The sequence below is a fragment of the Hylobates moloch genome, unplaced genomic scaffold (genome assembly GCF_009828535.3).
Source record: "Hylobates moloch isolate HMO894 unplaced genomic scaffold, HMol_V3 SCAFFOLD_8, whole genome shotgun sequence".
NCBI lineage: Eukaryota > Metazoa > Chordata > Mammalia > Primates > Hylobatidae > Hylobates > Hylobates moloch.
The window spans coordinates 126310749-126325389 of NW_026652283.1; the positions used below are offsets into that span (position 1 = coordinate 126310749).

The window sequence follows — 14641 nt, forward strand, 5'->3', positions numbered from 1 at the left end:
GGCTAAATGGTTAAAAAATGGTTAGTTGAATTTTCTTGCTAATCTTGTCTTTCTAAGCAAAATCTAGAAGGAATTTTCTTTCCCTTTCCTTTTTTTTTTTTTTTTTGAGACAGGGTCTTGTTCTGTCACCCAGGCTGGAGTGCAGTGGTGAGATCTTGGCTCAATGAAGCCTGGACCTCCTGGGCTCAAGTGATGCTCCTGCCTCAGCCTCCCAAGTACTGGGGACTACAGGTGTGCACCACCACATCCACTACAGGTGTGCACTGCCCTACCCAGCTAATTTTTTCGTAGGGACAGGATCTCACTTGTTGCCCAGGCTGGTCTGGAACTCCTGAGCTCAAACAATCCTCCAACCTCGGCCTCCCAGAGGCTTGGCATTACAGGCATGAGCCACTGTGCCCGGCTAGAAGGAATTTTAGCACATGGCCACAGGCAAGAAGCCTTGACTTTGGCACCGGAAGTCAGCTGAGCTGTTTCTGAAATGTATCTTTTCCACACTGTGTGGCCACCTAAGCGACTTACCTCTACAGCATGAGTCTCCACACTGATGATGAAGACTTGACCTCCAGAAGCCGCCCACAGCGTGTCTTCCATCATGAGTAGACTTCTAACTGGTAGGACGCCTAACTTGATCACTTTTTGAGGTTCTGAATCCCAGGATCCATCTTAAAAGAAAATATTTCATTTCATTCAAGTTGTTTTCTGTGCACAGGAACAGGAAAATGGGGTCACACATCATTTTAAATAACTGACAACCGAAAGATCACCTGTAGTGTTAATGCTTGTGCCCGATCCTGGGTGTGTCTGGGGATCCACAAGCTGACACCCACCCCAATCGGGCCATGGTGCACAGCTGGGAAGCACAGACAGCTGCGGGACACGCAGCCCTCAAGATCCCCCCGCCCCCCTGCCTATCCCATCCATGTGTGTCCCAGCCAAACCACTCATTCACCCTGAAACTCAGCTTCCTTCAGGGTAAGATCGAGACCATCCTACCACTAGCTGCAAAGGTTGTTTCAAAAGTTAAAGATGAAATAATGCATGTACAAAGCTCAGCACAGTACCCAGCACACAGGTGTTCAATCAATACTACCATTTACAATAATAGTACATAAGATGATTCAGTCATCATTAAAAGGAACTGCATCCAAAATAACTGGGCAGATGTTACATTTCCCCATTAGCTGCTTCCGTTCTAACATGTGCCTTGCTCTATACTGCATCACGAAGAAAGGCCATATCTTCACAGAATAAGAAATCAAAATTGAGGTAAAAGGAATTCCTTACTTTTGATGAATTTGTTCCCTTTCTTGAAGCCTAGAGAGTCGTGAAATACTCTGGTTTGAAAATATTTCCAAAGATCTACTGAGAAGGTCTTTCCCACTTTATATCAAGTATGAGTTGCTAGCTTGAATACCAATAAAAATTATTTGAGGCAAGATTTACCACAAACTTCTAAAGTCACTAAAGTAATTATCCTATAAAAAATTAAAATGAATTCTTCAATTCTCTATCTAACCATTAATTAAGGCATCGACCTTAAAAGTGTACCTAAATTATTAATCCAGCAATGCTGTCGACTTCCTAATCAAAAAAACATGCTTCACTCAGTCAGGAGAACACGGCCTCAGTTCTTATCTCTTTGTTCTGGATTTCAAGCACTGAACCTTTGAATACAAAACTAGTGTCTGAAGCGGAGGTGTGCAGTCACTAAAAGGCAACTTTGCAAGCTTTGACTTTTGTGGCATACTTTTAGTTATAATTCAACATTAATGGAAATAAATGCTTTTATGTTGCAATTAGGCTAAAAGCGTTGCAGGGTAATTATTAGCCTCAGTGAACACCGGCTTGCTTTTCATTTGTAATATCTGAACAGGGCCCAGTGTATCATTATGTGATTAAATATGCACATGCACCCATGCACAACACACATGCACGCACACACAGAAGTGCACATGCCATATGCACACACACACCTGCACATGTCACACACATACACACACATACGCAGGCATGTACATGTGCACACACACTCACCCACAAGTATGTGCACCTGCAGTCACATGCACACAGGGACACACACGTGTGCACATGTGCACTCAAGGCACACACACCTGCCTGCACACACACACGCCCTCACAATCACGTGTGCATACAAACATGTGCATACATGCATACACACCTGCTCACACAATGCACATCCCCTCACACTCCTGTGCATACACACATGTGCATGGGCCTTCCCATCTGTTAGTCATAGCCCTTTAAAGCACTGCACACTGCAACCTCCAGAAATACGTGGGCTCAGGGCAGAGCTACAATTTTCTCTGACATTCACACACTCTGAAGGGCATGGAGTGACACAAGAACGCAGGGTTTTGAATCCTAGGTCAGAGCTCTCTCTATCACCGCCCACTGTGCTTGGATCCTGGCTGTCAGGTGTGGCTTGGCAGTGTCCTACCAATAGCACCATTCCTTTGAAACAACAACTCAAAGATCAATGACAGGATGGCCTACTTGAGACGTTTCGCTTGGTTAAGGTTTAACTTCCAACAAGTGAACTTTGTTCTCTGAGCACCTGGGTGGGTCATTCCACCGTGTGGGCTTGTCTTTCTTGGGATGACTTCTTCCTGTGTATGTGCCCCAGGCCAGAGCCCTCAGCAGGCTGCCCACATCGCAGCCGGACCCAGGCACACGCTAATGACGTTTTGAACTAACAATGTTTTGGAAATTGCCCACAGAATTTCAGATTTTTAAGTCCCTTGAAAGGTCAGAGCCCAGGCAACGGTGCGGGGCTGGGAAGCAGCCTCCTCCTCCCTCTGCCCGGGCCGAGGCCTCCAGCCAGCCACGTCCCCCACCACCAAGAACGAAGTGGCAGTCTACGCGCTTCTGCGCAGGCCGCCTCGCACGCTCCCACACCATACGCCAGCCAGCTGTCCGTGAGGAAGATGCGAAGAGACATGTTCAGCAGATCTCAGTTACGGATCATGCAACGCGTCTGATGCGGCGAAAACACAGCCCAGTACGGGGCTCCACAGTGGACAGGACACCGATGCAGCCTAGTAAGAGGCTGGAGAGCCGCTCGGTAGTAAACCCGGGGAAAAAAGGGGGACATAAGCATAAAATACACTTCATGTAATAGAAAAACAGAAAAAAAAAACACCCAGATTATATGAAAAAGTCCTATCAACACACATTCCTCCACGAAGCTTCATGAAAGAGTGCAGAGTGGTAGGAACACAGGCAGCAGCAGGGAGGCGGCTCTCGGCGCACAGTGGAGGGGCCTCCGCCTACCGCGGAGCAGAGACAGGACGGGAAAGCCGGCCCAGGAGGCTGGCAGAGGTTATGACAACAGCTGAATGACAAAGCAGGACTGGAATGGGAGAGCCCGGTCCCGAAGACACACAACCGTCCATGGAGAACTGAAATCATGAGGCCAAGTGAAGAGGGGGTGCAGACCAGAAGCTAGGTCGGGGCACCCACCGGATGAGAGGGAGGCAACCAGAGGCCCGCCAAGGAGCCAGGGATCGGCCAGGGATCAACAGGGTCAGAGTCCAGATGGCTGAGGGACGAGACAGGAGCGGCTCCTGTGCTGACTCCACCTACCGGAGTGAGACAGAAGACCCAGCCTTCTTGGCGCAGGTGCGCACACAGGCCAGGCCGGAACCACGCAGCAGAGGGAGGGGCCGTCTCCGTGGAGCAGGCCCAGAGAGCCTCCCCTAGGAGGAGGTGTCAAAGTCCGACGGCAAATAACACCCCAGGCCCTGGGAGGGGCTGGCGCAGATTTCCAAGGAGGGAGGAACTCCAATAGCAGCAGGGGGCCCAATGCTCAGAGCAGGGAGAACGGGGGTGGTTGGAGGGCAGAATGCCTTGTGAGCAAGGAACAAGGACTGGAGGACTGGAATTCTGTTCTAAGTACACTGGGGACTCACCAATTTTCAGCGGGGGGTGCGGGGGGCGGCGGGGGTAAAAACCTTATTTACAGTTTAAAAAGCTCAATAACAGATATTTGGAGAATGAATCAGTAGAAGCGCAAGAATGAAGGCGAGGCTACGCTGCCATCCAGGCGGGAGCTGGGCGGTTTGGACCAGGGCGGTGATGACGCGGGAGTGAGGTGGGACATGGTCTCGGGGCACAAGAACAAGTGGTGGATGGCCTGGGGAAGATGACAGGACCCGCCCAGGGGTCGCTTCCGGGGGGAGGGTGGCGCAGGGCCGCTTTCGGTGAGGGAAGCCCTGCGTGTTCCACTCCGGGATGGCAGCACAGAGACTGGCTGGGATCCAGCTGGGCCTCGGCACCCCTGCACTCAGGGCTGAGTGAGGGGCCAGGAGAGCAGCCTCAGCCAGCACCAAGGAAGCTGGAAGGAAAGCCCTGTACCCAGAGCTCCCCAAAGCATCGGCGACCAGATCCACAGGAAGAGCCTGCAAAGCACAGCTGCCACCAACGCAGCAGGGGCTGGGGAGAGAACAGACACACAGCAGCCTGCCCAACCCCCAGCGGCTGCGGGGACCAGGCAGGATGGGCCAGGGAGGGCCTCCTCTAAGGCACCCAGCAGAACACAATGGAGTCCTTAGCCCTGTGGCCAAGAGAACAGCAGGGACCGAGGGCACAGCACCGGGGCAAAGAGGGCTGGCCCAGGTCCAGGAGGCCCCGCCAGGCGGGCAGGCTGCTCAGCTGGTCAGCGCAGGACATGCTGAAGGAGGGCACTGCATGGCCTGGTGCCCCCATCCGAGGGTGAGAAATAGGCAGGCGGAGAGAGGTGGGAGGGTGGGAGGAGACGGGGAGACTGACTTCTGAAAGATGTCTGTATATTCAAGAAACACCTTTTGGGGAAGAAGCAAGGCACACAGGCCTTGGGCAAGGGTGACGAACGCAGGGGCAGAGGCACAGGGGCGGGAGGCGGGAGGTCGGGGGGATGCGAGAAGTGGGAGGCCAGAGAAGGGGGCAGGCTAAACCAGAGGCACGGTCCCCTGAGTGAACCCCGAGGACCTGCCACGAGGCCGTGAGACCCGCCTCACCTGGGGCTCTGGCGTAGCTGGCGACCGCCCCGTTGACCAGGCCAGCGTACAGGCTCTGAGACGTGCAGGCCAGGCTCATGACTGTGGACTTCTCAGGAGTGAAAAAGTGCTGAAGTCTCACTTTCTTGGAGCCTTGACTGCTTTTATAAATGGAAATGCTTTAAGAGAAAAACACAAGCTAATAAATATATTTGCTCGTTGTGAGAAGAACGAGGGTGCCTATTAACATAAAAAACATTCCAACTCTTCCCTCTTGCGCTTCCTTCTCCATTCCCAGGGACACTTGCTTGTACTTTTACAAAATTTGCAACCACCTTGATTTCTTTATTTTTAAAAGGGAAATTCTGGGATATACGAAAAAAATTAGTTCTTCCTGTAAATCTTGGAACTTCACATCAGGAAAATCATTTTAACTCTCCTTTAAATGGTGTCAGCAATTCAGTATGATCATGACATAGAATATGGCTGTTTTATTCCAAAATATAAGGGGGGATGTGCTTTTAAAAACCATGAATATAAATGAGACATTTCAGTGGCAAACAGCCAAACTTCCCCTTTAAAGAAATACCACTTCTCTTTAAGAGTTTCCTGGAATAATTTCCATGGGCCCAAATCACTAGTTATTTCAAAGTGCAATGACCCTAAAAATTTCCCCTGGTATCCCCTACTTCCTGCACGGGCTACTCCTGAGTCAAAGTCAAGGACTCTTTCCAGGACACGCTCCCCACCACGCCATCCATGGGCAGAGCTGGCTGATGCTCTGTAACGCGGTGAGCATGCCCTACCTTCCCTCCTCCGTCCCTACACAGATCGTGGGGACATCAGAAGCTCTCACGGCCGGGGTCTCGGGGTCTGGGGGTGCCCCAGGCTCTCTGCGCTTCTCCTCGACTGGAATGTACAGCATGCACAGGATGCGAGATTCCACGTTGAAGCACTCGATGACTTTGGGGGTGGAATTTTGAAACGAGACGATGGCAATCTGACCCATTTGATGGGTGCAACTTCCGATCTGAATCAGAGAATTAGGAGGAAAGAAGAAAACGAGCATGTGGGGGCTTCCATCATATGCTGGAACCTGTCACTTAAAGGCCACGACAAGCTTCGATTTTCATGTGAGAATCAACACACTTAGAAAAAAAAAAAAAAAAAGCTTAAACAATTTTCACGGAGCCCCTTTTTCTTTTGAACATATTTAATTCAGTTTTCAAAAAATTTTAAAGCAAGAGTGTAACTTTCATTTTTACAAAGTCACATTTCTATACTTTAAAAATCACGTACTCATCACAATATGAAGGCAAGGGCCCATCTATCCTCAATTTAAAATCCTAAGAAGCAGACTATTATCAATTTTAATAACTTAACACTAATATTTAATGATCTTGGCTAAGAAAATAAACCTTTCAAATGTGAAAAACATCAGTAAGAATGCATCCCAAGTAGATCACTGGAATTCAACATGTGGTATGCTGTGGAATTTCTTTTTTTTTTTCTTTTTTTTTTTTTTTTGTTGGAGACAGTCTCACTCTGTCACCCAGGCTGCAGTGCAATGGCATGATCTTGGCTCACTGCAACCTCTGCCTCCTGGGTTCAAGTGATTCTTCTGCCTCATCCTCCTGAGAAACTGGGACTACAGGCTCATGCCACCACATCCGGCTAATTTTTGCATTTTTAGTAGAGATGGGGTTTCACTATGTGAAAGTACAGACGGGGTTTCACTATGTTTGGCCAGGCTGGTCTCAAACTCCTGACCTCGTGATCTACCCGCTTTGGCCTCCCAAAGTGCTGAGATTATAGGCGTGAGCCACCACGCCTGCCGTGGAATTTCTAAAGCAGCATTGCTGCAACAGTGTACGTGAACTTCCTGTGTGTTTGAATCTCTACAACGAGAACACACAGCACAGTTAGTTTCCCAATTTAAACTTATATTTATTTGTTTTTTTTTTTTTTTAAGTGGGAAAGGGTCTGATCCCTTAAACAGAAAGCAGTAGCTGGTTTAGGGTGGTGTTTTGATTTTTTTTCTTTTCCACCAACTTTGAGAATGTTGTTAAACTCTCCTTATTCTTCTTGTGTTTGTTGACGCTGCATACAGACATCCTACTTTCATGCTTCTGTGGGAAGGATGCCAATCTGCCAAGCCCCTGTCCTGCCTACAGGGCCTGGGGGCTATGACCAGGCCAGGGGATAAAGCTTCAGCGATGACAGGTCTCCCTACCTGGACAGAAAACAGTTCCCTTAGAAGTGGAAGCCCCTAAGGGAATTAAAGCTACTCCTCCATTCATACGTTGGTACAAATGAAATACCAGCTAATTGGGTTGTTCAATTTCTGACACTCAACTAGGAACACTGACCAAAAAGGAGCTGCGGCTGTGAGAAGTGAGAGGCAGTGGCGTGCTGCACAGGACGCCTGGGAGGAAAGGTTGAGAGTCTGGAAAAGCACAGTGGAGCCCTGGAGGGCGAGTCTGAGGCTGCAGGGAGGGAACACAGGAAACCAGAGAGGGGAGAGCCTGGGATCACACAGCTCCAAGAATGTCCTCTGGTTTGCAGGAACCAGGAACGTCTACTGCAATTCCAGCCTAATTTCAGATGCAATATTTCATTTGGAACCAATTAATTTTAACTGCTAAGTATCCACTGGAAAAAGCTAGTCTTGGAACAAGAAAAAAAACCCACACAATGTTGACACCAAAATGGAAAAACATATTAAAATCATTCTCTTATTAGTTAGTTGTCTTTGGACTCAACTTTATCTGGTAAATGTTTTAGATGAAAAGGAAAAGAAACAAATATTTGCATTCCTAAGAACTCTAAATCTTTTCCAAAAGTGATCAGCTCCCTTTCAAAGAAGTTTTCATGTTTCTAAGTACACTCTGGGATACGCCACCACCAACTCTCTACTGAGCAATTCACATCTCAGTCTCTCATCACACTAACCATGAATGTTGATTCTCTGTGAACTTGCACCAAAACCAAATAAACACATCTTACCCACAGGAAACCATGTGCCGTGGAAAATGAATCTGGCTGGCTTTCATTATTTAGGTAAGGTTCAGGATTATAAGCAGCACATTCAATCTAAAATGGAATAAAATCAAACGCTTACATGTAAAACAGAGCTAAGAGGCTCCTAGACTACATAACGTCTTAAATGGATGACTTACTTCCAATGTATAAGCACAGAAATTACAGGTTCATTACCTACCAAAGATTAAAATAGGGAGGATACAAGTTTAAAAGTACAACTCTCAGAAGTTAGCTTTTTAGAAGCGAACACCTAAGTAGATTCAACCTTGGTATCTTACTCTTCAGATCCCACCAGCACACTGAAATCCAGCATCTCGGGGCGCTTCAGATGGGAGGGCTGGCCCTGCAGGCATCAAGTACAGCCTGTGATGGCCTGTGCCTCTCCCCTTCCCTGTCCTACCCCAGCCTCTCCCAGAGGAGTCCTGTGCACTACCTGCAACTGTCAACAGGAGGGGTCGGGGAGCTGCTGGGAAACCCTGGCCAGAGACCAGGGTGAGAAGAAACATCTTTATTTCTTAAAGAATAAGACATCGTTAGCGTCGCTGAAGGCCCTGGCCTGTGATGCCTGAGTCAGCAACACTGAGAACATTAACAAGACGCCACCCTGGAGATGGAGTCCGCCAAGGCAGAGCGGGCACGGTGCCTCAAGCAGACAGGAGACCTGGAGTTACGATCCACTGTGGAAACAGACTGCCTGCCAAGCAAAGGCAAAACAGAGCTACAAATGTGAAACATGTGTCCCCTGTTTAACTAACAAGGCCTCAGATGCTGTGGCACTGCTGGAATACCCGAGGGTCCTGGCCCAGGACTGGGCTTCGGAGACAATGGCTGGGCGTTTTTTTAGGTTTCAAACAACAGCAGTCTTATTTCCAAGTAAATGACCTCTAGAGAAGCGGTCACTGTGGTGAACCTGGGAAGACCATGTTCTGACCCCGCCCCTTAAGAATCATCTCCCAAGTGACCCAGTCAGAGCAGCGAGGTGCGCCCCATCCCGGGCCGCGGGCCCTGCATCCCTTCACCTTGAACTCCTGCTGCTTGGCCACCATCACGGGCATGTGTCCGACGAGGAGAGGATGCTTCTCCTTTTTAATGTGATTCCCATCATCTTCCACACAGAACCAGCCCATGTGGTTCTCCTCTTCTGCAATTATATTCAGAGAGAAATGAGCAAGAATGCAGTTAACTCACATGCAAAGACCTGCAGCTCCACAGGTCACAGCAGGGGAAGTTTCTGGCATTCTGTTTGTATATGGCCAGACAATGCCATGTTTTACGTGTGGAAAACAGTACAATCTCTTCTTACAGCATACGCTGTATATTCGTGGCATTATTTTAGGAGGCAGCATGGTCCCATCTAAGTGGCAGGGACCTCTTCCTTTTTGCACCTCCAGAATACACTGGACCCCAAGCCTGCAAAACTTCGCTGTATAAGCCACATAGGTCCACTTTCCTTCATCTTTCTCCAGTTTTTCCAAAGCAACAGAAATGTTTAGATTCAAATACCAGAGATGCACTGAGAAACTTTAAAACATGGTATAACGCTATGGGATAAACAAAAGTACAACGAAATGGAGAAATATTTTACTACCAAAGCAAACTGTCAACCTGAGCATTAAAGAACATGTAGCTGATCTGAAGACGAAAGGGGGCTTATCTGCACGTTCAGCTCATTCTCTTTAGAGAGTGGCCACTTCCTTGTTTGCTAAGTCACTCTGAACCTGACCTGACAAATGACCAAATTATTCAGCAAGAGAGAGAGGCGCTGTGTTTCTGCCTCCTCATCAAGTGAGCACAAAGTCAGGACGGCTTTCCCTTCCAGGACAAAGCCCTTCCAGTGATCAGAGCTCCCAGGGGCAATGGCGTCACCCACGCTCCGCATTTCTCTTCTATATTTAATACTCCGTTAACATTTCAGATTATCTACAGCAGAAGGAAAACTTTACACACACAGCATCCCAGTGTGTTCTGGGTAACAGGTCTGTAAGCATGTGTATATTACACACACACAGAGCAAAAAATAATCAAGGCTGAAGAGACATAGGAACAAGGAAATCATAAAGTCCCATCCATCTACAGTAAAACCGTAGGGTTTATCTTTGGCGCTGGGAGGATCTTTAGTAGCCCCCCAGCCCAACCCTGTGTTTTGCTTCTCAGGGAGGGGTGAGCAGAAGGGCCAAGACGAACAATGACCCCCCTGCCATTTGTAGGCCGCCGCCCGCCGCCTCCCTGGAGCACCTGGCTCACAGCCAGGCTCCACGGGCTTCCTCTGTGTTCAGCTGCCTCAGCTGATATTCATGTTCTGGTGCCAGAAACACCATCCATTTTAACCCCTCCATTTTAATATGCAGCCCCTTCATTTTAATATGAACATCTAAAAAATCGCCGGTGCCAGGGTGAATTTTCCTGTTTAGAAACACTCTTTCAGGTCAATGGATGGATCTACTGCTGAGTTTCCTTCTCAACCCTGACCTCACCCTCGTGGAGAGGAATTCATCATCATGCGGCATGCCTCATTCAGCCTCAGTCACCCAGGCCTTACCCAGGGCGAGCTTTGCCATCTGTAAGCTGTTGACCCAGGACTCTTTGATGGCAGGGGTGAACGTATTGAACACAGCTGTAAAGAACGTCGGTCGCCCAGATCTGCCAGAAACAACAGACAAGCATTCATTTTATAAAACGTGCTCCATCCTGTGAGGTTAAATTACACATTTTGCCTGTCTGATAGAATCAGCAAACCAAAAAACATACATGTTATGACAAAGAACCATTTTTTCCCCAGCACTGGCCAAGAAGGTTTCGTTTTAAAGCTACTACTAACTTGTCTTGCTTCCCGGGAAGCTGTAACTGAATTCTGCAGCAGTCCGCAGCTCTGATTTCATCTTCTTTCTTCAAAATAAGCCTTTGTAAACCTGATGTCCAGTCATGGGCTACTGACTGGTTTAAGTTCTACAAAGGAAATAAATACGCACATTTCAAAAGTGTTTAAAAAGTAGGGCCATCTCAAGGAAGATAAAAAAACAAAATTTTAATATGAGAAATTCAGACCAAATGAAACTATTGGATTATGAAAAAGAAAGCTTTGGGAGTGAGATTACACTGTGGGGGGCTGAGACATTTCTAAGACAGAACTGATATTCAAGCCTATTTGCAAAATGAAGAAAAGTTACCATTAAATAGTGTCACCTTATCTAACATAAGAGAAAATGTACATTCAGATAAATTTTTAAAGTCAAAATGAATTCTCACTTCTGGTAGAACTTGGAGATATAATCACATACTTACAATGACTTATAGGTAACGGCAGAATCTTAAATCCAATTCCTTCAATTGTTACCTGATAGTTCCCTTTAAGGCTTCCTATCAGCTGAGTGATTTGGCCAATTACATTTAAGTCATGCAACAAGTTTTGTAAATCTTGATACAGTTGTCCTGGCCCCATGTAAACTTTGTCTACAAAATAAGCAAAAAGATAAAAAAAGAATACAAAGCTAAAGCCATATTTACTCCAATACCTGAGGGAAGAAAACACTAAAACACTAGTTAAATAATTTTTAAGTTGAGGGGTGAATCTAGAACTTTTAAAAAGTGGACATTTTCAAGCATTTAGTGGTTTTTCCTTTTCTAACGTCTGTTTAGAAATAATTTTAGATGGAAAAGTTGCAAAGAGCTGCCTCCTGAATGCCCAGGCCTGGCTTCCCCAGAGGATAACATCTGACGCAAGTGTAGAATGACCATCAAATCCAGGACACCACATTGACACGGCACTCCTGACTGATCTACAGGCCGTCTTCAAATCTCACCGCTTTCACACGAATGTCATTTTCTAGTCCCGGATTCAGCCCAGAGACTCGCACTGCGTTCAGTGGTCACGTCCCCGAAATCTCCTCCAGTCTGGGGGAGTTTCTCAATCTTCCTCTTTTGCAACCCTGACATTTTTGCAGGATGCTGGTGAGTTACAGAATGTCTCACAATTTGAGTTTGATTCATGTTTTGTCCCTTTTGTATTTTTTAAACACTGTTGACATAACAGCTTTTAGTAAGAGGCACTTAGAAATGACATTTAATCTGAACCACATTTCCAATAACTGGGGTCATCTACCATCAAAATGAGTTCCCCAATGATCTTTCCTAAAGTTTTTTTTTTTTTTTTTTAAGGGAATAGAAATGGTTTGTCTTCGATGACTTGGGTTAGAGGAACGACACGTGTCCCGGGGTCTATATGCCCAAGTAAGAATTGCTCTACTCCTCACAGAGCACTTCCTGTGTACTACAGGAAGTGATGTTCAAATACTTCCTCACTAAATCCCACGACGGGCCCACAGGCACAGAGGACAGATTCCCCCATCTCTCCATCTGACTGATGACAGATGAGAAGGATTTGGTCTCAGAATTAGCCTGAGTGTCTGTACTTTAAGCAATATGCAATAGTACGCTCCTTCTTTTCCACTTTTCATAGAAATAAATTGTCTAAGATCAAACAACCAGTAAGAGAAGGAGCCAAAATTCAAACCCAAGGAGAAGAAATTCATTTAAGTTGAGTAAAGTGCCTTGTGTTTCAGCCGGACAGGCTTCCCGGCCATGGGTCTATAGAATCGCAGGGACCTGAGCTTACAGGGCCCAGAACTTGGTCTCCGGCTCTGATGTGGACATCCTGAAATTCTTTTTTTTTCTTTTTTCTTTTTTTTTTTTGAGACAAAGTCTCAGTCTTGTCCCCTGGCTGCAGTGTGATGGCAGAATCTCAGCTCACTGCAACCTCTGCCTCCCAGGTTCAAGCGATTCTCCTGCCTCAGCCTCCCAAGTAGATGGAACTACAGGCACCTGCCACCATGCCCAGCTAATTTTTGTATTTTTAGCAGAGGTTTAGTAGAGGTTTCACCATGTTGGCAAGGCTGGTCTCGAACTCCTGACCTCAGGTGATCCACCTGCCTTGGCCTCCCAAAGTGCTGGGATTATAGGCATGAGCCACCATGCCCGGCCTGAACATCCTGAAATTCTTAATAATTTTGAGGAAAGGACTCTGCATTTTCCTTCTATGTTACGTCCCACAAATTATGCAGCTTGTTCTTTTAGTGTGTATAACATATATAATACATATATAAGTCAAAACTGAAAGAACCTACATATTTCCAATAAAAAGATTTCAGATATAGGTATCTAAAAGCATTTACTATATTAACTGAGGAGAAGCATAACCATTTATAATTTTGCAGGCACTTTATGTTGAAGACATGATTACGTGGTATTTATGCATATAGTAGGCCTGATTTTTATCAACTATCTAGACAAATTCAATTACTAATTGCATTTGAAGTATCATGAAGTTTCGTAAAAAACGGAGCGGCCAGGCACAGTGGTTCACTCCTGTAATCCCAGCACTTTGGGAGACCAAGGCAGGAGGATCACCTGAGGTTGAGAGTCCGAGGCCAGCCTGACCAACATGGAGAAACCCCGTCTCTACTAAAAATACAAAATTAGCTGGGCATGATGGTGCATGCTGTAATCCCACCTACTTGGGAGGCTGAGGCAGGAGAATTGCTTGAAGCTGGAAAGCGGAGGTTGTAGTGAGCCAAGATCATGCCATTGCACTCCAGCCTGGGCAACAAGAGCTGAACTTCATCAAAAAAAAAAAAAAAAAAAAGAGTAAAATGATCCAGTAGTTACACATAGCAACTTTATTTATCCTTACAGAATGCTTACAATTTAAAATGTTTCATAACACACATATTTGCTTTCATTCGTAAACTTTGCTGATAAACTCTATAAACACAACCTTGTAACACAATTATAGGCTGGGTGTGGTAACTCATGCCTATAATCTCAGCACTTAGGGAGGCCAAGGTGAGAGGACTGCTAAAGGCCAAGAATTCAAGGCCAGCCCGGGCAACATAGTTTAAAAAACCAAAAACATAGAGTTTAAAAGAAAGATTAGCCAGGCATTGTGGTGCACACCTGTAGTCCCAAATACTTGGGAGGCTGAGGTAGGAAGATCGCTCGAGCCAAGGAAGTCAAGGCTGCAGTGAGCTATAATTGTGCCACTACACTCCAGCCTGGGCATCCAAACAAGACCTTGTATCAAAATTAACACATAAATAAGTAAATAAAATTATAAGTGCAATGTTAACTTTATTAATTAGTTGACTTCTTTTAAAATATTATCTTCACAATTATCATCCAATCAAATTGACCCTTCTATTTTTGGTGTGCAGCTCTATATAATTTTCACACATGTATAGATGCATATAAACATCTCCGCAGTAAGCCTTAGGGAGAACTCCAGGGCACACAGAACAGCTCCATCACCCATAGAACAGCTCCATCACCCACAAAACAGCTCAGCACCCACAGAACAGCTCCATCACTTGACAGAACAGTTTATCACCCACAGAACAGCTCCATCACCCAGAGAACAGCTCCATCACCCACAGAACAGCTCCATCACCCAGAGAACAGCTCCATCACCCAGAGAACAGCTCCATCACCCACGGAACAGCTCCATCACCCACAGAACAGCTCCATCACCCAGAGAACAGCTCCATCACCCACAGAACAGCTCCATCACCCACAAAACAGCTCCATCACCCACGGAACAGCTCCATCACCCA

The 14641-nt window shown here is 46.5% G+C and overlaps 1 protein-coding gene across 3 annotated transcripts in view; it reads right to left on the minus strand.

The window, feature by feature from the left end:
* Nucleotides 1-14641, minus strand: part of ARHGEF10 (Rho guanine nucleotide exchange factor 10) — a 134146-nt gene that overhangs the window by 28384 nt on the left and 91121 nt on the right. For all 3 annotated transcript variants that reach the window (XM_032162526.2, XM_032162527.2, XM_058442723.1), the window contains 8 exons: nucleotides 11374-11489; nucleotides 10858-10985; nucleotides 10579-10679; nucleotides 9059-9180; nucleotides 8004-8090; nucleotides 5804-6027; nucleotides 5019-5176; nucleotides 523-665 (listed from right to left, as the gene is read on the minus strand). In XM_032162526.2, the coding sequence (XP_032018417.1) occupies nucleotides 523-665; nucleotides 5019-5176; nucleotides 5804-6027; nucleotides 8004-8090; nucleotides 9059-9180; nucleotides 10579-10679; nucleotides 10858-10985; nucleotides 11374-11489 (1079 nt within the window). The remainder of the gene's footprint in view (nucleotides 1-522; nucleotides 666-5018; nucleotides 5177-5803; nucleotides 6028-8003; nucleotides 8091-9058; nucleotides 9181-10578; nucleotides 10680-10857; nucleotides 10986-11373; nucleotides 11490-14641) is intronic.